The 25849-nt window shown below is 52.2% G+C and overlaps 7 protein-coding genes across 7 annotated transcripts, besides 1 other annotated feature; 6 read left to right on the forward strand and 1 right to left on the reverse strand.

Moving 5' to 3' along the window:
* Positions 1–7499: 7499 nt before the first annotated feature.
* On the reverse strand, positions 7500–9117 carry CTAM01_03719 (GATA zinc finger; the record flags this gene model as incomplete). Its single annotated transcript, XM_060519751.1, has 4 exons — positions 7500–7682; positions 7746–8069; positions 8153–8921; positions 9086–9117. The coding sequence occupies 4 exons, from the start codon at positions 9115–9117 to the stop codon at positions 7500–7502; spliced, it is 1308 nt and encodes a 435-aa protein (XP_060385957.1).
* Positions 9118–11464: 2347 nt separating this feature from the next.
* Positions 11465–11804, forward strand: CTAM01_03720 (uncharacterized protein; the record flags this gene model as incomplete). Its single annotated transcript, XM_060519752.1, has 2 exons — positions 11465–11704; positions 11751–11804. 2 exons carry the CDS (start codon positions 11465–11467, stop codon positions 11802–11804), a joined length of 294 nt encoding a protein of 97 aa, XP_060385958.1.
* A 6167-nt stretch (positions 11805–17971) lies between these two features.
* Positions 17972–18088, forward strand: CTAM01_03721 (uncharacterized protein; the record flags this gene model as incomplete). Its single annotated transcript, XM_060519753.1, has 1 exon — positions 17972–18088. The coding sequence occupies one exon, from the start codon at positions 17972–17974 to the stop codon at positions 18086–18088; it is 117 nt and encodes a 38-aa protein (XP_060385959.1).
* A 655-nt stretch (positions 18089–18743) lies between these two features.
* Positions 18744–19251, forward strand: CTAM01_03722 (uncharacterized protein; the record flags this gene model as incomplete). Its single annotated transcript, XM_060519754.1, has 2 exons — positions 18744–18851; positions 19246–19251. The coding sequence occupies 2 exons, from the start codon at positions 18744–18746 to the stop codon at positions 19249–19251; spliced, it is 114 nt and encodes a 37-aa protein (XP_060385960.1).
* A 2030-nt stretch (positions 19252–21281) lies between these two features.
* Positions 21282–21773, forward strand: CTAM01_03723 (uncharacterized protein; the record flags this gene model as incomplete). Its single annotated transcript, XM_060519755.1, has 1 exon — positions 21282–21773. One exon carries the CDS (start codon positions 21282–21284, stop codon positions 21771–21773), a length of 492 nt encoding a protein of 163 aa, XP_060385961.1.
* A 685-nt stretch (positions 21774–22458) lies between these two features.
* On the forward strand, positions 22459–23205 carry CTAM01_03724 (uncharacterized protein; the record flags this gene model as incomplete). Its single annotated transcript, XM_060519756.1, has 1 exon — positions 22459–23205. The coding sequence occupies one exon, from the start codon at positions 22459–22461 to the stop codon at positions 23203–23205; it is 747 nt and encodes a 248-aa protein (XP_060385962.1).
* A 44-nt stretch (positions 23206–23249) lies between these two features.
* Positions 23250–23609, forward strand: CTAM01_03725 (uncharacterized protein; the record flags this gene model as incomplete). Its single annotated transcript, XM_060519757.1, has 1 exon — positions 23250–23609. One exon carries the CDS (start codon positions 23250–23252, stop codon positions 23607–23609), a length of 360 nt encoding a protein of 119 aa, XP_060385963.1.
* A 497-nt stretch (positions 23610–24106) lies between these two features.
* Positions 24107–24184: a sequence feature (Short protein (CTAM01_03726, KAK1506391.1) was converted to a misc_feature.).
* Between the last annotated feature and the right edge of the window lie 1665 nt (positions 24185–25849).

A 25849-nucleotide genomic window follows, 5' to 3' on the forward strand; every position in this document is an offset into this window, starting at 1 on the left:
GCCCCCTTGCTCAAGCGAGATTTAGTTATGTCCAGCCTTCAAGCCACCGACTTTGAAACCTTCAGCGTGGTCTCCGGCTCTCCACGTTGTCCAAGCCAAGCCCAATGAACAAGATATGGAAGGCGGCAGTCGGGCGCTAACCATCAAAACCGCACAGCTTGCTTAAACGGGCCGTCTCAGTCTTGGAATGCTGCAAAGAGTCAATCTGCTTCCATGGCACTGACCTCTAGTCTGCCACGAGGTTTCTCACGGCGAGCTGGACCCACCTTGTCGAAGCCCACTTGGACCCATCCCGATCCTCACGAACCTGCGTCGTCCTCAACATCATCATCACCTGTACGGAGGACTCCCTAGACAATCTCGCAGCTCACGAACCCCGTCATCAAACCTGTCCACCAGCCCCTCATCGGTCAATACTGCAAGTCTCTTAGATCAGCACTCCTCAAGCTCAGCTGGCGGCGTTGGCCTGGCCTGGACTCTACACGAAGCCACGCAACACGATGCCATCGTCTGTCCCCCCTTATTATGCTCCCGCAAAGCTCGCACAGCGCGAAACAGAGATCTCGAATAGATGCAGATGCGCCTGCTTGCAGCTTTTGACTCTGATGCCGTTGTACAGCCCTGCACTCTGTCAAACAATGTACAGTGACAACAGCCACGCGCGGTTGGTAGCACCATGGCCGACCTCTTGCCATGTTTCCCCTCTAGTAGCCTTGGAGAAGGATCAGCCGGTCCTGCCAAGGTAGCCTAGGGGCGGCTGACCACTTGTCTGCCCACATGGATGAGCGCTTGGATTGCGCCAAAATACTATTGAAAGGGCGACGAGAAAACTCACGTTCTTGCACTGTACCCATGCGTCACTCCATCGATGCATGTAGGGTGCCTGGCGAAAGGGTTCGTCTGCACCGCGCGGGCGCATGGACGAGACGCAGAGACGCGCCACCTTGGACCTTGGGGTGCCGCCATTCCTCTTCCATGCCAGACCAGCCGGCCCGGAGCCGATGTCTGCCAACGTTGTGCATGCGGTGCACACCGAGTCTCCCGTATGCCATGCACAAGCCCACTTCACACAGGCCTTTCGTTCTCGGAACAAGACACGTTACGATGCCGCAAGCAGAGGAGCATGCAACGTCCTGACGAACTTATGCTGCGGAATGCAATGCGGCCTGCTACACCACCATGCTTTTTTGTTCCGGCCGTCTTCGAATCAACGAAATACTTGGTACGGATACGCTTCTCATGCTTTTTGGGTCTCGAAAGTTCACAACATCCACCAGAATACCACCGAAGCCTCCTTCAAATTTCCCAGCGTCCAGATACCGGCAAGCCCCAAACACATCTTTGCCTCCCGTCAAAGTCAAAATCATTCCATCAAGTCCAGGAATGTGACTCGCAACCTCGCCTCGAGGGAGATGCAACCAAAGTCCAAAACAGCTCTCGAGCCTCCCCATAGAAATCCCCTTTTGTCGAAACAAGACCCATAAACTGATGGCAATCTATGATCTGTGGCATCGGCATCCACTACAAGACGGGGATCCAGACAAAGGCACGCGGCGAAGTATTCCCCGGGGCGGCGATGGAGGAAAAATGTGACGAGTTTCTGGGTACTCCATCTCCGTACCTACCCCTTCGCGCTCAGCGCGCCTAGCCGCAAGTGATGGTCAATGGCACGCACATCACGCAGAATCCTTCCAGATAGACTTTTTCTCGGTCCCCTCGAACGCCCCGTCGCGATGACACATGGACCGCATCTCGAACCATGCTGATACTTTTCCCATCCCTCCACTGCCCTCTGGGATTTGGTACAGAAACCCAGAGCTTGGCATCTGGGCACGGCTGCCAAACCCGACACGAGGTCCCTTTTCCAACCTTCCATTGTAGTTCCGCATGGACATTAGGAGAAGGAAGAACCGTTTACTTGACTAATGTGCGGGACGGAAGGTCCATGTCTCCCCGCTTGTCAGCCTTTTTTGGTCGTCGAGCCTCCCTCCGGCATGATCGCAGCTATCCCGCCAGCCAGGGAACCACGACAACAAGATCCTCGTTGTCGTCCCAAGGACGCCGAACCCTCGTCTGTACAAGGCGTGATGGGGGTTCATGGGTGGGAATCGTCAAAATGTTCAACGCCCGCCGTGTAGTTGATTTAGCACAAGCCCAGCGCTCTCCGGTCGAGCGTAGGGTACCTTTCCGGGGGACAGCCACGCAGCATTTCTGATCGTCCTTGTTTTGGACAATTCATTTGCGGGCGGTAGATTCTCTCGAATCAAGCCAAAGAATACCTACGCCACTCTACGGATACAGCAGGCGGCCACAACAGGGTGAGCGTGGTCGGTCAGCTTCTTTTCCCTGCAGAGCCCCAGGGTGAAGGGGGCGAGCCATCGATCAACCATTCCCGTGCGCTAGAAGCCATGGAAAGAAACGACTCACCCCTCCATCAACGGGACAAGGACGAAGGAAAGAAAGAAGAGGGGATGGCGAACGGCGGCTTTGGGAGAGAGATGGAGGCAAATCGCAGCGATTTACGGGAAGACGCACGGAAGGGAAAGGTAATTAATTAGGGGGGGAATCAAGAAGATGGGCGCATTGAACACATCACCAGTTGCGACAGCTCACATGCCACAAGGTCAGCACCGGCGCGCATCGCGAATTGAACAAGCCACCGCCGCACCCCGTCTGGCCCCCGGGGGGAAATAGGAAGAGGAAAACCTGAGAAAAAGAAGACTTCTCTGTAGCCGCAGAGAGGCAAAGAAGGCGTGCGGTGTACCTCACCAGTGGTTGGAGGTCTGGAGAAACAACCAATCCTCCAAAAGTCGAGTGAATGGGCGATTTACGGGGGGCGCCTGTCTGTCAATTTGTTGCTGCCACACCCCCCCTCTCATCCATGCTTCACCTTAGGGCGATGAGGTAAGATGCACACCTCCTACACCCCTCCAACCCCAACCCGCAATTGCATTGGCATTGCTCGCATTGCTCGCACTCATGTCCTGGGGATCAAAATGCTGTCGGTAATGCTGGTTTGTACAACGACACACGGCGGCGCGTACAGCACCGACCACGCAAGCTCAGTGCCAGGTCAAGCTCGCTCCGTGAAGGTTAGCTACGGCCGATGCATTGTAAATTGCCTCAATCACAGCAACCTGACCATTCTGGCTCTTTTCTGCCTGGTGGTAATGGCGGTGGTGTTGAGTTCTTGTTTCTTGTGTAATGCTGAAGTCGTGACTTTTAGTGACACTCACACGCACGCCCCAGACTTTTTTTGTGTACCCTTATTTTTCCTTCCGTCGAATCGGCAAGGGGGAGGAAACGGTGCGGGGAAAACAACGGAATCTGTTTCTTGTACGGGACTGGATGAGAGGGGAGAAGGGGATCTGACATGGCACAAGAGGATGGCTGTGGCATGGAGAACAAGCAGCGAGAAGGCAAGTTTACCCTTCCTTTAGTCACCCATTCGCGTACAACGTCCCACGAACATCGATATGAACAAGCAGACTACCCGTCTCTGCGATCTAGGGCCCCCCCTCTTTCACGCTACCCAAGTACAAGCCACACGTTGCTCTTCCTTCTCTCTTTCTGTCCCTCCCTCTATCTACTGTGTAACCGTATGTGCCTCTCTTCTTGTCAACCCCATGAATACGGTTGTATCGTACCCTGCCAGCCTGCCTAACCTTGCCCACGTTGCACGCGGCGGAATCGGCGGACGGCGCGACTGCACGGTATATCTGCCATCCATATAGATAGATACGACGTCGTTATACGTTATACATCGCGATAGTGCATGTACAGATAGATGGACAGGCCCTGCTTCACACCGTCATCCCCCCCTCTCTCTCTTTCCCCCTCTTCCCCAATTTCCCGTTTGTGTCACCAGAGAAATCTTGAGATGCGTTGGTTTGTATTCTTTTCCTGCCTTTCACTCCCGAAAGAAAATCAAATATGCGGTCGCCTTGCCAGGCGCCTCGTCGGCTTGTGGCCTTTCCGCCTTGCGAATCTATCCAATCAGAAGACTGTCAATATGTGCCTCAAAATGGGAATCTACATGATATGATTCTCTCTGATCAAGCTCCCTCCTTGCATAGTATCCGTACCTGCCCAGTGCTTACAGCCTGAGTGGCCCGTCCCTCCGATGAGGAGGGGCGTGTATGTCTCGAAGTTGGTTCTTTTCTCAGACGGACGGAAATGCTGACAACTAGACGAGCGGTATGAGCAGGTACCTACCCACTTACTTACCGATACCTTCTACCTATACAAGTGTATTTGCGTATCTTGTGCAACATCGGGGGAGAGCCCACAAGGCATAAAGCTGATGAAGGGATGAGGGGCAGATCAGAAATCCTTTGAAGAGGGTAAGAAGACATCACATCATGGCGAATCCAACTCTGACGCAGCGTGGGTTTGCCAAGTACTTGGGTCGTACATACATCAGATCAGATCAGAAACCATGACAAGTGACAACCTTTTTTCCTTTCTTTCTTTCTTTCTTTCCTTCCAATTTACCCTGTTGAGATTCAGATCCGTCCCCCCCCTCTGCTTCCCCGATTCCACCCCCTTCTGGCGCACGTTTGCGAGATTGCCCTGCACCTTGACCTCTCTTTTTATCCTCTTCATCTCATGCGTCATCTTATAGTAATAAGTTGATCCAAGGGCTTTGGATATCTATAGTGTGTACACATGAGGCAACGAAATCTGGAGAGGAATATCATCGGCTCCCGAGAACCGCGCGGCAACGACCCGTATCCAAACCACACACCATCCACCCACTTACCCACACACCCCGTTCCTTGAAAAAGCTCTCGCAAACAGGGAGGGGCCTTGTAATTCTTCCTCTCTATCGATCGACACGTTCTCTTATGAATCTCACTCCATACTACACAGACAATACTACGGTATCAGGCCAAAGTTTAACCCCCTTGTCAGGTATCTTCGCCCGTGCTTTTCGAGATTACATCAGCAGCATTACTTTCGAGATTCTTGTGCACGTCGAACACAAATTTGGCCATTGAGAGTCACTGCTCTACCCTGGCCAGACCCACGCTACCTGGTAGGGAGTTTAAACTTACCCCTATAGACCAAGTACGCACGGGAGTACGTACATGGTATCCGTACCCTCTACCACGGCACTCGAATCTCTGGGCCTTTCCGGGGGAAATCTGAACTCTCCCAAGGTCCTTCCCTCTTTCCCGCTGCGAACAACAATAAGCGCATTTCTAAATCGGCATACTCAAACCCACTACACCATATTTACAGGGACATTCCTTACATCTCACGGAAATATGGCAGTACCTAGGTCAATAAAAGAATGCCAAGTTTGCGAGACAGGAAAAAAAAAAGAGTTGGATCGATCTGGTGCCCCGGGTGAGCCGGCCATCAAACATCCCTTCCCATCCCGACTTATTCTTTGCCGTTGTACCTCTTTCGCCGTATTTCCACATGACATATCCCCGTGCCTCCAAGGATACCGGAAAACCCACCTTGTACTTTTTTCGATCTGATGCCTCCTCATCTGAGGACACCTAGACGGCGGTGAATAGGTAAAGGTCCCCCTGCTCGCGTCTGGAAAAAACCGAGAACCTCTCGGCAGTCAAAGTGAGAGGCGGTCTGGAGATGAACAAAGGGGGAGGCAGATCAAGTACCGAAGAATGAACAATACAAAAGATCTCGGCTTTTCATGAAGAATTTCCCCCCTAAGCCAGCCAGCCACCGCCATCCGCCGTCCAGACCCTGCCTGAACTGCCGCCAGGACCGGAAACGACGTCTGTTTGTGGCGTTGTTCTGGGGTCAGAAGGTAAGCTGAGTGAGGTGGCCGTAGGTAGGTAAGGTGAATTAAGCCCGTAAGGTAGTTACGGTACCCGGCGGCCACGCACACGCGCGCACACACCAGTGACACCACGTGGGACGGGAGGCCCTGACGTTGACTGCTTCTGGTCACTTCTCACATCAAAACATTCCATCGCCCAGAACCAGGTTCAACACTTTTTGTATCATTATTTTTCTCCCCGAGATTCCCGCTCCCGCTTATCACGCTTCCGAGATCGAGAAAAGGGCGAAAGAAGCAAACTTGCATCCCGCTAACACCCCCCCCCCCCTTTTCCCCATCCACGTCCAGGTCCCCTGTTCTCAACAGGCGCCCCTTCTCTTCGACTACTGCGTACCCATTCATCTGCTCAGCTCACCGAGTATCCATTCTCATGGCTTTGTTATGTCATTCAGTGGATGATGGGGTGTACTTCCTCCTCTCAGTGGACAGGGGCGGCATTTGTCACGATTGAGGCAGTTATTACTTTACCTCTTACACGACTGAGATGGCACACGATGAATGATTCAGATCTCCCCTCCCACTTCTGTCTCGACGCCTCCTGGCACATGTCATATCATTCATGTTATAGACTTTCACGTTGTGAGCGAGAAAAAAATATAGCTACAATAATTCTTGAAACTTCAAGTCTGGGTTCATCAGATTTCTTGAATCCTGTATTGAAAGGGTAGGTACAACTAAGCTAGCCGCCCCTCCTCACTTCCTTTTCCGCCACTCCTAGCCGCCGCCGCCGCCGCCGCCTCCTGGTGGTATTTCGCCTTAAATGGCTACTCGTACAATTAAAAATCAGCTAAAACTGTATTGTTGTTGGTGCCCTCGCATGGTCCGTGGCATCAAAGGGGGATTCCAAGCCCCCATCCCGATTTCCCAGGAATATGTGTAGTAACAGTGGTAAAATGCCAAGTTTGCACGACCTTGCGCCCAAGTTGAAGTAGAGTAAAAGGAAAAGTTGTCCGTTTTTGTTTCTCGCAAGAGATACGACTCCGATATCGTCTTCTACTTTTCTTTCCCTCCTCCAAGAAGACTGATCGGAAAGCTTCACGTCTTCCTGACGTGTCCTTTTTCTGTTGTTCCTCGCCGTTCCTCGCCGGAAAACACCATCTCTTCTGCCATTCGCAGACAAGGAAAAAATGTTTGAAGGAAATGATAAGACGTTTGCTTTGGTAACGATCGACTGTCGGTCTGCGGTTGCTCGCTCCAAAGGCGTGTCTTGTGGCGTCCTATTTGTGTGACGCCCCATATTTTGTCTAAAAAGCCGATATTCCGCTTCCCTTTGCAGGATGTAAACAAAACCAGCCAAAGAAAGTGTCGAGATCAAAATGCAGTAAACGCCGCCGGATGAATGCCTAGTCCCTTGGTGCCCGTCCGATGAACATGTTGAAGAGCAGGATATATACATTCAAAGATGAAGTCGATGCCGGGTATTGAAAAAGAAAAGTTGAGGTAAAGTAGGTGTAGCCAGTTTGTTGCTAATTGCATGAAGATAAAGCAGTGCAGGCGCTGCTGGATGGATAATAAGCCGTTAGGCAGTAGGGGGGTATCTGTTATGTGTGTATATGTGGGTTTGTGTAATGGCGCGGACCAGGCCGATCGTCGGGTCAGACTGGTTGTAGACCGGCCGATGAAGGTAGAGCTCGTCCGTATATGTACTTTGTATCTCGGGTTCCCTTGATAAAACAAGCCGCTTTCAGCTTCTCTCATCAGAGGGCTTAGGTCGGATTTGTCGAGCCTCGAGTTGGCGCTTCCGCTCCAGTTTTGCATAATGCAGTCCACATGCGTTGCAAAGTGTGCGTGCACCATCAGGGCCTCGGCGCCATTCCGGGGTATCGATTCGGTTGCAGCTATGGCATCTTCCAGGAGGTGCAGCTCTCTGTTCCAGTAGGTCAGCACTCTGTTTCTCCGACATAACAACCGCATGATTGACAAAACTTACCCCCCTGCGCTTCTTGACTTCGGTGATGCCATAGGTCTTGTTCATACCGTCGTACATGGGGGTATCTTCATCATCGTAGCCCTTCTGTTTTCCAGCCGCCCGTACACGTTCATTGCTTTCCTTCACAACCTGTCGCACTGAATCCAGTGAGTTCCGGATGTACTCCACATTGTCAATCATCTCGTTCAATTCCTGCTCGGTGGGGAGTCGATCGTGCAGTGGATGATGAGCGCCCTGTTGTTCCGCTGCAATCTTGCCATAGGCCTCGGCGAAGTTAAAGATCGTTCTTGTTGCTGAACCAATCTGAGTGAACTTATTGGTAAGCTTGACGGACAAAAGTTTTTAGCGGGGCCACTCACTCTAGAAAAACAATCCTGATACCCCCACGCGTCGAGGTGTGTCCTGACCCGCGCAGGGCCATATTCGGGGTCTTCTCTGTGAGCTATCGGGCGCTGGGCCTCGTAGGGGAAAGGGGGAGGTGGACCAGCGTGACGCGGAGAGACAGGATACCCAGGCAACGGGACTTGTCCTGGCGGAAGCTGGCCCGGATGCTGGGGATGTTGGGGATGCGGATATATCGTCGGCGGAGGTGGAATGGAATGTTGAGCGTACGGGCCAGCGTTCTCGGCGGCACGCGCGTCGCTCTCGCGCATATCGCGCATATGCTCATGTTTGAGAGGAGGGCTCGGTTGAGGTCCAGAGAACCCGCCCAATGGCGCAGGCGGTCGACCTGCGAATGGAGGTCTCGGGGGATCTGAGATGGCCGGGAGAGCATCTTGCCTCGGCGCGAAGGTCGAAGCAGGAACAGGAGGTCGAGGCGAGTTCTTGTCCGTCGACTCGGCGTAAGACCTTGGAGGTCCAGGTGCAAAGGGCGAGGGGAAGCTTTGAGAGCCCGACATGCTGGAACCCTGAGAAGGGGGGTAAGGACTGGGCTTCGCACCAGAGATGACCTCTGAGAGCGAAGGGAGCGACTGTCGATGAGGAGTCTCCGACTCGTCTGATGGTCGTCGAGGTTCAATCGGCGAAATCATGCCTGCGATGCTTGGTCCTGGAGCTGGGTGGTGTTGGTAGCCGGAAGAGAAGGAAGAGGGAGGACCGTAATGGGAGCTCGGGCTAATAAGGGCTGCGGTCGCCATGGCGGGGCCGTCGCGGTAATGTCTATTATCGAGAGGCTCTCTGGGTGGGAGATGACGAGGTTCAAAGCGATCAGGGTTGATGGCAGAAGGTGGACGGCTGTTTAAAAGGTCTGATCAATACTTGGGTCTGGGAACGGGACGTGGGAACCAAATGAAGGCCAGAGCCAGAAGGGGGGGGGGGGTGTCGAGTAGAATCGAACCTACCTTTGCCTAGTACCAGATCCGCCCGCTTCCATAGCGGGTTTGCCGGGAGAACAGATGAATGGTGATTAAAACCCCAGATGCGAATATAAGTCTCTGTGCATCTGACTCGACCAAGGCGTGAGGGGACGAGAGTGAGCCTTAGTTCGTGAAGTCGGTGTCAAGACGGGAGTCCGGTGAAGTTTGGTGCAGATGGGTGGAGATGATAGGAGAGACGGTCCAAGGTGGGAGGCTCAGAGTCATGTAAGAATAAAAACCGGGCAGGGAAGAAGGGTTACAGAGACGAGTGGAAGAGTGCAAGAGTGAAAGATGGGCGAGCGAAACCAAACCAACCAAAGACAGAGTGTGTGGTGGTAAGGTGTGGTGTGGTGTGGCTTGGCCTGGGACGAGAAGACGAAGTTAGGTTAGGTTAGTCGAACCTCTCTCTCTCTCTCTCTCTCTCCAGATGGGTACCCGGTAGGCAAGATCTGATCAAGCTATCGGGCGCGTGTGGTATGCGTGGTGGCGGGACGGGAAGGTCACCGCATGTATCTTTCTCTTGGGCTTCGGTTTGGGGGGGCGTGTGATGAAAAGGGGGTAGAAAAGGAAGGGGGGCGATAGATCGGGGATGATGCTGGCTCCAGTTGGGTGTGTCGAAAGATCCGGAGCTGAGAAAGAAAAGCCGCCTAGCGTTGGTCAAGTTACCACGCTGCTCTTTGTGGCGGCTTTTGGAATATTTCTTCCAAGACACACTGTCAGAATCCCTCGTCGAGACTAGTCCGAGTGTGCTAATTTCAACTGGGTCTGGGAGTGAGACTCAAGGAGGGGGGCGTGGGCTCGCGAAGATACCGTGAACCTGGACCGGTGGGAAGTTCTGAATTTCTTTTCGATGCCGATGCTTTGTGGTGCCGGTCTAGTGCCTGGTGAAGCGGGCGCCCTTCAACAAAGTGCTGAAGAGACAGATGTATGTTCGTACGTCGATGAGAAGCCGTGGCTCATATGGCGGCGCTTGTGCCTCTATCGTCGTCCGGCAAGTTGAACCAGATGAGTCGGTGGATAAAATGTGATGAGAGATCGCCTGTCTAAGCGCGGGAGGGTTTATCACCGGCTGGTGTCTGCCGATTTGTGCCTTGAGAGTTTGGCACAAAAAATGTGGATTGGGGGTGGTTAGACTCGATGCGGTGAAGGGGATTCGAGTCTTTCGATGTGTCGAGGTAGAGGGGATTTTGATGGATGTGTGAGAGGAAGAGTAGCAGGAAGAAAAGGGAAGAAGAGGGAGAGAGGAAACGCGGTTGTGCGAATTATGGGAGGAAATGACAGAGGTATTATGAGACCAGCGACGGACTGGCACTCACTCAGGGCTGGGTATGATTTCTGAGTGGACGTATATTTCGCATACATTTATGATAAAGTACAGAGGTACCTGCGCGGCAACAGGGGGGGATCATCACAGGAGGCTTTCGGTACAGTGCCTCAACGGCGGAACGTCCATGTTCCCTTTGCTCCTGATGGACCAGATCCCTTCCCTACGCAGTAAGGTAAGTGTTCTTGGGGTTGTGGGGGGAGGGCATGGAATTGATGCCCGGGGGACCAGATGTGCGGTGTGTTGGACTGAACCGCCTGGGGCCAGAGGGAGATGCGTGTGCATGTACCGGTCAGAGCAGACAGGGGGCCCGGGGGAGTCAGGTAACGCATCGTATTGTCAAGGTATCCATCCAGTCGACGGCCCGGGGTGAGAGGAAGGGGGGAAGTTTTAGCATCTAGATTGGCGGCGACTGAAGCTCGATTGATTGACTGATGTGCAGATGGCCTGCATTCGGAGCTTCACCTCTTGGGATTTGTTCCGTTCCGTGCGGTCCCAGTGAGCCTAGGCGACTCGAGCCACCATCCTGAGGCTTCCTTGCCGAGGGACGGGACAACGTAGTACGAGGCGAGAGTGTCTATGTGTAAGCCGCGAACTGGTACTCTCAGTTGGTTGCGATAGATGCAGACTGGCTTGACATCAAACGTTGGAGACATTACTCCGAGAGGCGTCAGGAAGTTCTCATAGCGCCGTGCGGCAACCAAAAGATCGGCCAAGGGCTCGCCAGGCACTCTTGCCTGGACTCAGCTTCAGCCTATTCAGAGTTTAGGACGCACAGTCGCCCAACTCCTCATTGGGAGCACTGAATATCTAAAGAGTTCCGAGTTCCAGGTTCTCAGCACCCACCCATAGTCTCGACTGCGAACAAGTGCCCTTCCAGTCGAGTACGGACATGCCAATATCTGATGACGAAGAGAAAATGGTACGACTTTTTGCAGCGTAGGGGAGGCGCCCCACGATAATTGGCCCGCTGTCACGGCTGGATCGCAGATTGGCTGTTGAGGGGGTCCTGCGGCTGGGCAGGGGGGCTCGCTGGGATCATGATCGGTGATGACTGGGGGGGAACTGCAGCGGAACACCTTCCAGTCACCAGCGACAATAGCGTCGGCATCAGCGTTAAGTTTGCCAGTCGCTCTTGGCCCTTGGAATTGCGCTGGGTTGCGGCAACGCTGACAGTGTTGACCCGACGAAGTGACAGCAGCGATGAGCTGAAGGATGCTATCAGCGGTCTGAGTTGGGCTTCGATCAAAGGTCTATTGATAGCGTTCCGTATCTTCTTGGTAAGATACATAGTGATTGCACCAGGCTGTATCGGTTTGCGTAAAGACTGGCAACGAAGAGATCGAGGGCGCAAGATTGACCGAGAATCAGAAACGTTGATATGGCCAACCCGTTGCGGATACTGTGATGCCGTCGGTGAAGAACGTGACAGAAGCAACGTCTCAATTGCCGGGTGGGTGCCAGACAGTGGCGTGAGATGGAAACTGTGCTTTGTCTCTCCGTGCCTTCATTTCTTTCCACCCATGCTTGATCCATCTTCCTCTTAGCGATGTCACGAAGCTGGCAGTGACTGTCGTTGACAATCCCTGGACGACCCTCGACGACAGAGACTCTGTTCACTGTGACGATCCCAAGATATGGAGGCATCCAGTCGAGCAGGTCAAGGGTTCATTCGTGAGGAAGCCGATAAACGGGGAGTGGGGAAAGACTCGAGGAGGGGAGACAACTGGCGCTGGGAAGTGTCAAGGATTCGGCGCCGGAAGCTCGAGCACCAGGTAGCCCGTGTGATCCCTCAGAGCACCCTGTCCTGGTGATGTTGGCAGCAGCATGAGCCTGATGGATGGGCGAGGTATCCGTACCGGGGCGGCACATTTCGAATGTCAGATGTCTGTGACCGGGGGTTGTCGTTGGGTGATTTGCAAGGATGGTGGCAGGTATACGTCTCCAGATGGATCTCTTTTCACTTTCCAAGGTATCCGGTGTCGCCATTTTTTCAAATGAGACTCGAAGAGGGGATCGATCAGTGAGACGGCCAAAGCTTCGAAGCTGCCCACGGCTGCTCAGAGCTTCTCGGAGCTCTCTAGAGCTATCGCTTGTGCTTGGTAGGATGCAGCACGCTAATATTCCAAATGATCGCCACGGGCATGTGTATAGATACAAGACCTGCTGCTGGCTGAGCTGGATGTGACAGGTGATGATGGATTCTTCTCTGCCAAGCAATGAAACAAAGGGTAATTGACTGGCAAGCGAATCGCATGCAATGGGGAAGTGTGTTGATGGGATAGAGGGCCCGGACCTAGGTCCGAACCCGACTGGACTGACGTCGGGATAGGTTTTGTTCGGCTTCACATATTCCCAGCCTCTCAGGCAGCCACGCTAAGAAGCTAAGGCTCCAAGGCTTCAGTCTGTCATCTCTCGGCCCAATTATGGACCGCGCCGATGCGTCGCCGTCCCGAACTTTCTTTCAGAGGAAGGAAAGGATTGGATAAGTATCTGGAGGGAAGGAACACGCTCTGGCCATGTGATAAGGAAGGGGCGTGTCCTCCCACTTGCTCGCAATGGCCACAGACGGCAAGGGGAGCGTAAGAGAGCACTCGAAACAGTTGGAAGGATGAAGGGGAGAATTATGATGGACTGCAAGCCGGAACCAGGGAAGTATCCGTAAATGGTACCTTGGACGCGATCTGGGCAGAAGGGAGGTAACGTACGGAGTAGACAGCGCTGGAGTTCCCTACTATGGCCACGTGCTGTAGCCCACCTGTTTGAAGCCTTGTAAGGTCGAGCGAGTATCCTCCCAAAGAACCCGAGGTGGAAACCTTGGAACCTTGAGTTCCCGAACACAACTTGACTTGGGGAGATTGCCATGTACCTTATTATTTCGGAGTAGTCCAGGCTCGCCGATGAAAATCCCAGAGTGATACATCGTACGGAGTATGCTCATGAGCAATGAAAACCATTGCTTCATCCCATCCAGTACGGATTTACTGAGGTGCCCCGGCTCACTTGATGGACTCCACTCTGAGTACCTTATTATCAAAGAAAGTTAATTCTTTCTAAGTCATAAGTATAAGAATATAGTTTTAATAAAATAGTATAGTACCTACTTAGTACTTAAATTAAGATACTTTTTTAAGTTTATTATAAGAGAAAGATAACTATATTACTAACTACTTACTATTGAGGTTTATAAATAGCGCTATAGTTTTAATTATTATAGTTTTAATTATAATAGTTTTACTTATAATAAGTAAAAAGTCTAGTTATAAGTCCTTTAAAAGCTTTTTATTAAGAGCTATAAGAGCCTCTAAGTTAAGTTAAAATACTTATTAAAATATTAATAACTAAACTAACTTTATAATAACGACTTTAATAAAAGACTTAAAAAAAAACGCTAAAATCCTTATTATTATTAAGTACGATTTACGAAGTATAATAACGTAGCTATAAAGTATTATTAATATATTTTATACTAAGAAGGGTATTATTAATATTAATAAGATAGATAGGGCCATATTAATATAGTACCTCGGCTTCTTTTTATAGTTTAAGGATAATTACTTTAAATAATATTAAAAGTTTATTAAAAAGCTCTCTTAAGTACTCTAATATATTTATTACTATTTTTATAATAATAAGACTCCCGGTGCTTATATATAAAAATAGGTTACTTATTTTTAAATAGTAATACTAGCTTATTAATAAGCTATCGAAACTACGATTTTAGTAATCCCTTAACGAAGGAGAGGGTAGAATAGAGGAAAGGATAGGAGACTTATAAAAAGGGTTAAGGTTAAATAGTGCGGAATTCGAGGGTAGGGTAGCGTTTATATATACTGCGGCAATCCTCTAGTAATGCAAAACGATGGAGTTAAACAGTGGATGGACTCCACTCACAACGACCCAGTTCACTCACAGTGAGGTATCTGAATGAAAGAGCCCAGTGCCCGAAACTGAAAATGAAGGGGTGAGGTGACTATCGAATCGACGGGAGGAAGCCGCCCGCCTGTCCATCGAACCCATGCCCTTCCCTGCTGCCTTGTGGCCTTGGGCGGGAATTCCACAAAGATCCAATGGGAAGACCCATTAGAAATCGGATAAGATGGGGCCCCTTCTCTTAGGTAATCCAGATCCATCCGAGCTTCTCCCAGATACGCACCCACCAAAGTGACCAAACGTTGTGCAGTCACGCAGTGTGCACTCCCCGTCGTTCGTGGGAGCTTCCTGTCCACCTTTTCAGAGTATCCACTTTCCTTGTTTTTTTCCCTCTCTTTTGGTTTTTTCCCACCTCATCTTTCTCTTTCTCTCTGTGGTGTGTGTGTCTCTCTCTCTCTCCGCATGCATGCCCCTGGCCAACCACCGGTATTCAATCCTTCAACTCTCTTTCGTCATCCCCTTTGGCTGACATCCGTTTAGCAGCAGCTTTCTCCAACTTCCTCCAACCGCTGTCCCTGTCCATCAGCCGTCATGGCTTGCTCTGTTGCACGCCCGTCACATCATTTACCTTTTTTGGTTTTCGTCGCTCTTGGTTCCTGTCCTTGTCAGGGTCCCGGAGGAACTGGGCAGAAAATCCATCCGACCGAACCCTTGACATCAAATTGCACCGCTGTCCGAGTAGCCGCGAACCCATGTTGGTCACCGATGTTGGTATCGGGTCCCAGGCACACCGTCCTCACGGTCCTCTGCAGTCCCGGTACGGATACCCTTCAGGCCACCATCCATCCATCGGCCATCCATCAAGACACCATCGAAAGCTCATATCCACCACCACACCCCCGTACGTCATATCATGCCCATGTCTCTTCTACCAACGCGGCAACACCTCCTCCCACCCAGGCTTGGATGACTGCTCACTGGCGGTCGTTGACCGAGGGTCTTTTTGGAGTTTGTACGGATACTCCCTCCTGCAATACCCCCTGCCCACCCCATCATCTCGCGCAGTCCAACTTGGCCTGCCAGATTTTCACCCCGAAAATCTGGTTGCAAGAATTCGCGTTGTGATAGTTCACATTGACCAGCGGCATGTCGCTTTATAATTGGTCGCACTGCACATTTCTATTGCTGACCTGCTGTATTCACTATGCCCCAACCCTTTTCATCCTGGTCTCCATCTGGCGTAACAGCTCAACTTCTTGCAGATGTCAGAGCAATCCCAGGCTTTGCCACTCCTGTCGCCCTTCTTCCCGAGTTGCCAGAGGCCTGGAGGCTGCGGATACTCGAACCCTTACAAGGCAAGCCCCTTGCTCTTCTCCACGATACACTGACAGAGAACAGAAAAAGCTAGAATTGGGCATGCCAACGTCAAGCCCTACAGACCTCCAACTCACGATAGTGCTGATCGTGGCACCACACCAGATCGTCCCTAACAGAATGAGTTTTCTCGGACCTGGACAAGACATTACTGGCGGATTGAGTATCCGTTCATCGTCTCGAGATGTGGCCGTGAACTGCGTTGGGCTCTTCATCGGCTATGCTTTGCTACCATCCACCAAGCATCAAGCCGAGCTCTCCGGAGAACGCCAATTGCGTCTCCCCTTGGATCAGGCTGGTCCGCGACTGTCATACCATGAATTGCGTCGCGGCTAAGGATAAGTAGCCGTCGGTTATTCCTACCTCGCGGAACACTGTCAAAACCTCAACGCAGCTCGCCGGCATGCGGCCATTATATCGGCCTGCTTGGCTAGTTCCGGTCCGGCCATATCGACTCGCATTGCAAGCCAATGAAGGCTCAGCACCACCTCGTCGCGTTCAGTTATCTCGTTGCATCTTCACGTCTCGTATTCACCTTGAAAAGGCGGCGATCCAGCGCCCAAATTGACCATCTACCGGTACCCGTACCTCCCTAAGGTTCAACGAGTGTGCGGGTAATCATGCACGATACACTTCGTACGGATACCCATCGTCGGCTAGATTTTCGCCAATTACCCACCCACTTCGCCAACTTCGCTGGGCTTTTGGGACCAACGTTGTCTATAGAAATCAGGGGTCCTTCCTGAACGGTTCTTAGCGCATCGCCTGGCCCCGTCTCGGTGCATCCGCGACGAACGGGGATACTAAAACCATTCAACTCGGCCAGTCAACCACAAAATCGTCTCTCCACCTACGGCCCCTCCTTCCAGTCGATTGGGATGCTGAATCGTATCATGTCTTTCCCACCCAATGGTGACGAGCGCTCTTCGAGCATGGAATCTACAGCCCTGCCGTTCTGCCGCCTAAGTTTGCATACACCCCAGCAATTTTCTAGTCGTACCCGTATCCCACGAGCATTTATTCGTTGTTATTGCAAAGAGTAGCCGACTGCTGCGATGGCGGATCAAAGGCTGGGCCCGCTAGGCTTTTAGCAGAGCTCGCACCGGCTTGCTTATATTAATCGGATCTGACAACCAAGATACTACAGATTTAGCTCGCTTGATACGTGCGGCTCAAAAGTCAGTGCTTCGTCTAGTTGCTAAGCTGGCACGTCGTTAGCACCTGGCACCCCGGAGGCACTGCAGCCGATGGATATTCTGACTTTGTACGAATAGACAGCAAGAGTGCTACTCTATTTCTGTGTACCTCATCCGTGCCGCCGACCTCACACTAGACTGATAGAATATCGCTCAGCCTCTCTGAACTGACGACTACGTACTCTGTACACTACCTATATCGACCCCTGGAGACGTAATTTACATGCACAGTTTTCGGACAACATGCCTGCAAGCCAGTCGCGTATTGGCGTCGATCATTACCATTCTGAATTCCAGCTTTCTGATGTTTCGGCTCCATAAACTCAAATGCACCCACGAAAGAGTTGCAGGATCTACAGGTCTCATCTCAAGCCTCTCAAGCCTCTTTTGATTAAAAGCTGTCTAAGTATCCGCATCTGCAGCGATTCTTGGGGGCCATGTTGGCGTTCGGCAATTGCTCACCAAAGGAGCCAACTCTTGTACTTGAGCACTGATGCCCAACGAAATACAAGCGTCGCGACCTGAATGACGAAGGGTCCCCGGCTTCTTGTCATTTCTAGTTCACTAGATCTGCAACCGCCAGAGATCTACGTCTCAGCCAGACTCTTAGTATCCGCACCGCGTCTTACATGGCAACCTGTGTTGGCTCGACCATCCTCAAGTCTCGACGGAATGGAACAAAGATGACTGGCGTGGTACACAACGCTCAACACCTAACCCTCTGTTTCTGGGGCTCGGGCTGCCCACCCAAAGGGCTAGCAATGATCACGAGAGGGTGATCTATCACTAACAGCGCGTCACAGAGGGCCACTCTGAACGGCCAGTCGTGATCGGCAACACTACGCGGTGCACAGGCGGATTTTGAACCAAGTGGCGAATTTTGGTTTTCTTTCTTTCTTTCTTTTTTTTTTTTTTTTTTCGCAGAACGCCGAGGTCCATTGCTATTCCGTGGGCGAGCAACCGCTGTTGATCTAACCATCGTCATCTTGAGACCGAAATGTCAAAGGATCATCAAGCTGAAGAACAACCGGGACCTGTCGACATCATAATACCAAACATATTCGTACCTGGCACGACAACAGTTGAACAGACCTAAGTTTTGACATGGAGTGTCAATGTCAGGTTTCACATACCCTGGCTGCACTGGGATATGGTTGTTACGTTGCCAGCACCATGTTCCTTCTACCTGTTCCAGGCCCCCCATTATCGCGTCTGGAATAATCGCCTGTGCGTAACGGAGTAATAGCCGCACCTGAATATCTCCGTCAGATGCTGTGAAGAGGTAATCTGATGTAAACACTGAATAAAATATGCACAGGTGATCATCCATGTGTATGCCTCCTCGTGATACTGTCGGATGGACTTTTGCCTGCCTGGCGAACAATGCTTAGCTGACTCAGAGGTCGCTTTTCGCAAAAATAAGACAACAATAACGACCGTCGAGGCTACGTACCATGGCAAGTCCGACAGCTTGGTGGATCTTTTTGATGCCGGGATACGCGAGGTGTCATTCCGAATAGTGGACGAGGTCAGATGCCCGGCCACGCGAGAAAGGGCATGGATACTCCCCGGGCTGCAGCTCTTGTCGAGCCGGCAAAACCTGACGTCGAATACATCTTCCACTTACTTACTGTTTAGCACAAAACTTTGTAGAGCCTACAAATATTGTTCGTACGTCTCCGGCCACTGCTGTTCGGTGCTGGGGGCTGCTTGTTTCTCCCCCAGCTTGAACGAGGAAGACGCCTTCGCACTGGAGTCTCAAGGGTGGTTGTGGCTGATTTAAGCCAGGACGATCGATTCCGACAGGGCACCTTCGGGTGATAACTGACGCTGGGTGCAACGCAGGAGACGAAAGATATCGAGACAACACTAGACTATGCGAAGAGCAGCCTTTTATGATGGTCATAGACGCCCGCACGCGGTTGACAACATATCTTGTTCCGCGAGGCTTCGAGGCAGACTGCTGCAAACTATTGAAGAGATGGTTAGTGGGCAAAGCTAACTCATTGGCAAGGCTTCTGTTGATGCGGCCGGTTGTACGACCAAACGGCCATTTGCCTTGCTCGGCGTCGTACTTGACCCCGCCAGAGATCACACAACCACACTCCATAATGCTTGTGCAGAGGCACGTATAACGCTCGCTTACCTAGCCAAAGCCTGGCTATTTACCGCTATGGTGCTCCGCACAACTATCAATTCGTTTACGAATTCATAGTACAAAGAGAAAGTAAATCAACGGATCCCACTCCGGGAGGGGTTCTATTGAAATCTCTATAGTGCACCCTAGTGCTCGGTCCACGTACAAAATCTAGGATGATGACCTCACATGTTTTCGCTGAAGGATATCTGGCAACCTCGGCTACTCTTGGTTGCTTTAGAAATGAAGCTTTGGGGCCGCAAATCCAAGAAGATACACCGGTGGCTCGCAACGCCTCACTGACCTCGTGCAAATTGGAAATAGCACAGGGCAGTCTTCAAAGTCACCGGCAGAGACTACCTTTGTCGATAGCAGACACGACTTTTCACGATACGCCGACCTCCAAGACCTGCATCATGCCAGAAATCCAACAGTAGCACTATATGCAGGTTATGCGATCATGGTCCAAACAAGCAGCTACAAAAAAATCAAGGCAAGGTACGGAATGGTAACCTTGTCGTCGGCAGCCGCTCGTGTGATACCCGGCTGCGACTTATAACTCTTTGAGTGCTCCTTATGCCATGCACAAAATGACATTGATAGGACTGCTTCGTCGGGGAGGGCTTCTGCTATTGAGTTTCAATGTGTCAGCGACACGGTGCGGTGTCAGAAAGATCGTCGCTCCATTGAGATTAACACAATCAGTCCAAGCATGGCGGGGCTGTTCTCTCCGATGCGGGACCCGCGGTGCCAAAGCAAGATTTAATTCCCACTGGCGGCGATGGAACGATGAACCCGTGGTTTCACAGGTGCAGACTGCAGCTCGTCGAAGCAGGCAGGGCAGGGCAGGGCCCCGAACTCATTCTTCTCTCTATTTCTCCTGCCTCCAGGCCAGGCGTCTTCGGTCCACTCCAGAGACCGTTCAGGCTTCAGCGGATTGCATCTGTCCCCCCATCGATAGGATCCCCCCAATCTAAGAAAGTTCATGATTTTGGACCCGCCACGGCCTCGGACAGCGTGTCCCGCGCTGTGCTATCCATGTCACCCTGTCCCTGAAGGTCGTTTTGCATGGGAGACAGGAAAGTACCTGTGCCGTGCCCTCCGATTTCGTCGCCGTGCCATCGTCTATGGATTCGAACGGATATGCATCCACCGGAAAGATTTGAATTGCGGTCCTCGCGCTCGAGCCTCGCGTGGTGGAAGCAAGCGAGAAGGAAAAGAGAAGGCCATCTCCACTTGTTCTGTTCATGCCGATCCCTTGTCGCTGACTATCACTATCAACCAGGATTGGTTTATTTTCTCTTTGAAATCATCACATCATGGGGGGTAGCCGCTAGTCGGGTCGATTGATCTTGACAGAATCGAGTTCAAGGACGATGTCAAATGTCCGTGACGTCTCGGGCCTGCTAGTGTACACCACGAGGGTTTCGGCGGGGCCGGCGGCCCATTTTGATTTCTGAGCCGAGAGCCTGAAAGAGAGAGAGACAGAAAGAGAGACGGAGAGAGACAACATGGCCAGGATGCGGTCGGAGTCAAAGTGAAGCATGGGGGTATTGCTGGCGGGTACATTGCCATGAGCTACTGCCCAGTGCCCAGAAGCTACCGTTGGAAACCCTCACGCCAACGACAGAGGAGTGACATTCGAGGCCAAAGACTGTTTGGTATGTTTCTAACAAAAGGTACGGACACCATCTGAGCTCAATCTGCCCCTAGATCTCACGAGATTCAGAGTCTGGACTCCGGATAGTATAACCCCGTACGGATACACCTACCCAAGTCGTCAATAGCCAATACCATAATTGACAAGTGGATTCCATTCGGACTCGCCTTACCGCCTCCTCTCCAGATCCACCATATATCAAGTTAACTTTACTGGCTTCCGCTCGTCTCGTGTAGACAGATGAACAGACAAGGTTGGTGCTGGTAACGGAGAGGTGCTTTGATGCTTCGCCTGCCTCCCCCTCCCCTTCTCGCCTTTTTGGACGTTGCCCACTCCCTTCCAAGGTTCCCTGGCCTGGGCTGGTGAGCGTGGGCTGTCGAGGTAGGTATGTACACCTGCACGTGGAGCTTAGAAGTAACTCTACTTTGAACCGTTGAAAGTTTCTGACAAGGCCGGGGCACGAACAATAGCCTGATTAGGTCTCCGGTACGAGTGGCAGTCGACCCTCACAGCACATGCCACAAGTCCCTCGTACCTTGCGCTTCCACCGGGTGCTTGTGTTAGTTCCCTGCATGGTGGAGAGTTCCCGTCATTTGACAGCTGCGGCGGGTGCCAAAATGGCGTTTTCCCGACGTCCCCTTGGAATCCTTGGGATCCTTGGGATCTCGCTTGCCCTTCTTCTCTCCACTTTTCCTTCTCGAAAGAGTTCAGAGTTGAAACGGCCGAGCACTCGTTGGTGGCCTCTCCTCTCGACGGGAGTCCCTGGGCTCTGTACTCCTCACTCACGGTCCAGGGCTCAGTCCTTGACTCCTCCTAGCCAGGCTCACACAGCACACCTCGCTGCTCAGGCAGATGCTCCTTGTGGCTCCCGAATACTTACGAATACACTATTCGTGTGGGCTCAACCCAACTTGCCAATCACCCACCCACACCCCCTCTCCACGATCGAAGTTTCGATAATCCTTCTCAGTGCTGCCCTGCTGGTGCTATTACCAAGGGTCACGGAACATCAAACCGATCATCGTCTGCGCCTATTCGTACCTCACCAGCGGGGTTCGATGAAGCGGGCCACCATCTCCAGCTTTGACTCTCTATCCACGCGTCCTTAACAAGCGAGCAGAAAAAAGGCACACGTCCGGCGGTCACTGTCGACTCCGGCATGACAATCAACAGCATTATGCGTATCCGTATGTACGGATACAATGAGACAACCATAGCCGAGTCTTTGACAGGCAAACAAACTGCAATGTACTTGTTGTCTGTCCAGTCATCTGTACGGAGTACATACGCATACAGAATCGCGCTTTAGCCCACACGGACCCCCATATTCGTCTCATTCTCCTCCTGCTCCTCATTATCGTATCGTCGCGATCTATTTTCGGCCTGAGCCCCAACTATTTTATATCACTGGATGTTGCGATTCCGAGCTGAGATTTCAAAATACGTCAGTCAGACTAGGAGGGATGCCCGTTTCACTCGAGAATCCGAAATGCCGCGATAATTGCACCCACGCCAACGAGGTAGCAAGAGCCTATTGCGACTCGACATTGCTTCAAGCCTGGCGTCGCAACGGACGTACTGTCTGCCGTCTGCATCTGCGGGTAGTGAAGGCCGGAGAAGGGGGCGTGTTGGAAAAGCGAGCAGCGAGCACCCCAACACATCCACGCCACACCCTGGTCCATCGCCTCTCTGATCTCCTTACCGCATCTTGACTTCATCTGCAGGATTCATGCCGCTTGCTTCCTGCCAAGTTACCTTTGCCCTGGTCTTGCCGCGTACCTACGACCAACCAAGATGAGATCGACGATGCACATCCAGACAGCCCCCCTTGCAATCCTCTTTGTAACCCGCCGTGGGCACGACGTCGCCCAATCCAGCAAGCACATCTCCTTTCGGCAGCCTTGCTCGACCAGTGGCTCTCTTTCTGTCGCGCAATGTGCCTACACCCCCTTTCTCCCCTCTGCATTAACCGTTGTCGCCGCCACCGTTGGTCATCTCGTCTGCAAGAAGCGGAACCAAACCGTCTGGCACACGGGTACGATGTTCGCGGCCACTTCGGTGAGCGTTGCGTCCACTGGCCACCCACTGAGATCGTTTGCTGACACCTCGGCGTCTCTCGCGGGATCTTGCGCGTTTCTCACGATCGCATGCAGGCTTACCACCACTCGATATAAAACATCAGCCCTGGTCCAAGTCACTCCCTGGCAGGCTACACTGGCGCGGTTCACGATTGACTTTCCGCTCGATACGGGCACTTCAATCCAACCGTTCCTAATCGGAGCTACTGCCTCTTCAGGAAGCCGTCTCCAGCTTATGAGCAAATCACAACTGCCATCATCTTCTGCCTCGCTCCGCTTTATTAGGACATGCGCCAGATCCGGCCATCGCTATCAAAACATCACATCTCAATTCTTTGACTGGGCCGTTTCCGCTGTTTCGACATGGGTTTGCATGCGGGATCTTGATGTACTCCTCAGGTACCCAAAGAGTCACGATCCAGCATCCAGTCTCCCGTGGCGCGGGTTCGTCGATTTCCTGTGATCTTTAACCACGCCGGAGTGCGGAGGGTTTCTCATGAAAACCACATGAAAGCGACATTGACTCCAGTATTACGAGCATCAAAATCTCCTGCAGACCCAGTCCTGTCTTCGAGCTGGTGGTCCAAGATTCGACAGCAGCTCAGTACCGGCCAAACACCCCAGGACCTCATCTCGACGCGACCCATTTGCGTTGCTGCCGCCGGGTATGTCAGATCATGCTCATGTTTGTTTTCTAGCTTCATATGCAGATCCCCATTCTCGAATCCTGGCGCAGGTAACTGGCTGCTATACTCACGACCCAGGAGTGCCGCCTCACCGACCTTGGGTCGATATGCCGGGCCGCTATTCAAAGTCACATTGCAGTTGACATATGCAGCCACCCACCATACTGATGGAGTAGAGTAGTGGCCGTCGACGTTCCGTCATTTTGATAAGTTTCGACAGCTTGTCGTCAAAATCTCCATCCATTGCTCCTGCTCCGAGGTGCTTTGCAGGCGTACATCTGCAGCATGTGATGAGTTGTGGCCAAACCGGGCTTTCAAAGTGCGGCCGCACTTTGCGGTTCAGTCCGTCAACCCCGATTTCTTGGGTGAAAACAAAACAGGAATGCATTGCTGCTTAGCGCTACTCAAGGATGTGTCAGGCACGGTGGCACGTCCCGAGTCCGAGGCGATAGCAGCTAGCTCACGACTCACCATGTGGCTTCAGCTCATGGGCCAGACGACATGCTCACCCCAACCACAAGTCGAAGCGAGGCCACCACTGCTACCCCGTCCGCAGTAGGATCTGAAAGACCCGACCCTTCCATGGAACCCTCACTTCATCATTTCATCAATATGCCGCCGTCTTCGATGCGCTGATACCTGGGTAGGGTGGCATTTCACCATCACTCGATCGTTCGTTCACACCAGCAAAATACGTTCATACTGGTCAGTTGATGATCTGCCGTCCCTGCAATCGGTGACTGCCCATGCAACCATAAGCCGTGTGGTTACGTCGAAGCCCAAAGATCCTGGCGCGAAGATCGTTGCCTATAAGCCTCCACCATACTGCATACAACAGGCGAATGCACCTCGCAGGATGGCGGACGGCCTTGAGATCAACTCAGGTCGGCCGATGCGAAGTTGGAACAATACCGATGCACGACAGCTGTTTCCAATCAACACTGGGTGAAAAGGCGCAACTACCATGTTGTCATCGTCTCTTCATGAGTGGCTAAGCATCCGCGAACCAGGGAAGTTGGACGGAAATTCTTCATCGCAAGCACCGCCCCAGGCCCAAGCTGGCCGGTGCGCGACGCCGCGCACTTGAGCCTGGATCATCGACGTACGTAGATTCATCGAATATCTCAAGCAAGAAGCAGCACTATCGGGATGAAGCGCGGACTAGATGCGATGCACCCGGCCCTCGTCACCAGTTCCCTAGGATCTGGCTCTGACATGCCAATTAGGCTTGGCTCATGGTGCGATCGTCTGATCTGGAGATCGGTCTGCCACGCAATCCACACACACTCACGCGCGCGCACCATCATCTCGCATTTTCGTCCGGCAAATAAAATGTCACGAACAATACCACTCACCCTTCGGATCGAACGGGGCTAAGGGGATATGGAGCCTGACCGGTGAGAGTGACTGCATCGGCAATAATATCGAACCCCAGCTCTCGGGCGACGGTAGCCAAACACAGGAGGCGGCGGCTCTCTTCGCGACAAAATGGTCCGACTCCTGGGGCACAACTATGGTCTATCGGCATATCGACTCCAGTCATCAGCATGCTCTGGTGCATCTCCAGCTACCAGCGTCTCGTCGGTAGTGTCAGAAGTTGGAAAAGAAATTGTCTAGCGCCCGAAGAGGTCATCAACCCCGCTTCCCGGCCATGTGGTTAACACACTCAGGGCCCTCCCGGTAAGGAGATTAGAGTGGTTGGCGAGACAGGTAGCCCCATGCTCTTCCCAGGTCTCGGCAACGAGATCAGGCCAGAAAGAGCCCGTAGTCGATTGCTCGCCCGTTGAAACAACCCCACGCCGCAAGCCAACGGAAATCTGGTACAGAAACGGCGCTATGCCCGGCCGTTGAGGTGACGTCGACTTGCGCGACTTCAAGACTGCGGACGTACGCACGGCCGGATCTCTGGCAAGACGCTTCCAACAAGAAACGGCTCATGAATCACTTCACACGAGAATGGACCGTTCCTTTACAGTGCGGGAAGTCATTCTCGACTCCCGAGAAGAGATCAAACTGTACCTAGCCTTTCGGCCGAGGAACGGCAGCAGGCGTTAGACTGGAACGTCCACACTCTGAATCTTACGACCGTTGGAGAGCATTTTCTATTCGTGGAATACAACGTTGATTTGTGTGGTTTCACCATCTCACCTGCTTGACAGGATTGCATCCTTTCGTTACCTGTTTTGCAATGTTTAGCGCCAACCGAGTGGCAATGACAACATGAAGCTCCCATTGATCTTGTTAAGCCTGCGTCTCAACAAATCGCGTCCACGGCTCTTGGTTCTGATGCAAAGGGGCGGACGAAGTTAGGCGCACTATACTCACAAGTAGACGCAGACGTTGAGATCCGATTCTACGGCAGTAATCTTCGGAACCGTCTCTTAGTTTTACGTGTGACGCTGGCGACACGCTTCGTTTTTT

Source organism: Colletotrichum tamarilloi (assembly GCF_030869305.1).
Source record: "Colletotrichum tamarilloi strain Tom-12 chromosome Unknown Scaffold_8.1, whole genome shotgun sequence".
NCBI classification, from domain to species: domain Eukaryota; kingdom Fungi; phylum Ascomycota; class Sordariomycetes; order Glomerellales; family Glomerellaceae; genus Colletotrichum; species Colletotrichum tamarilloi.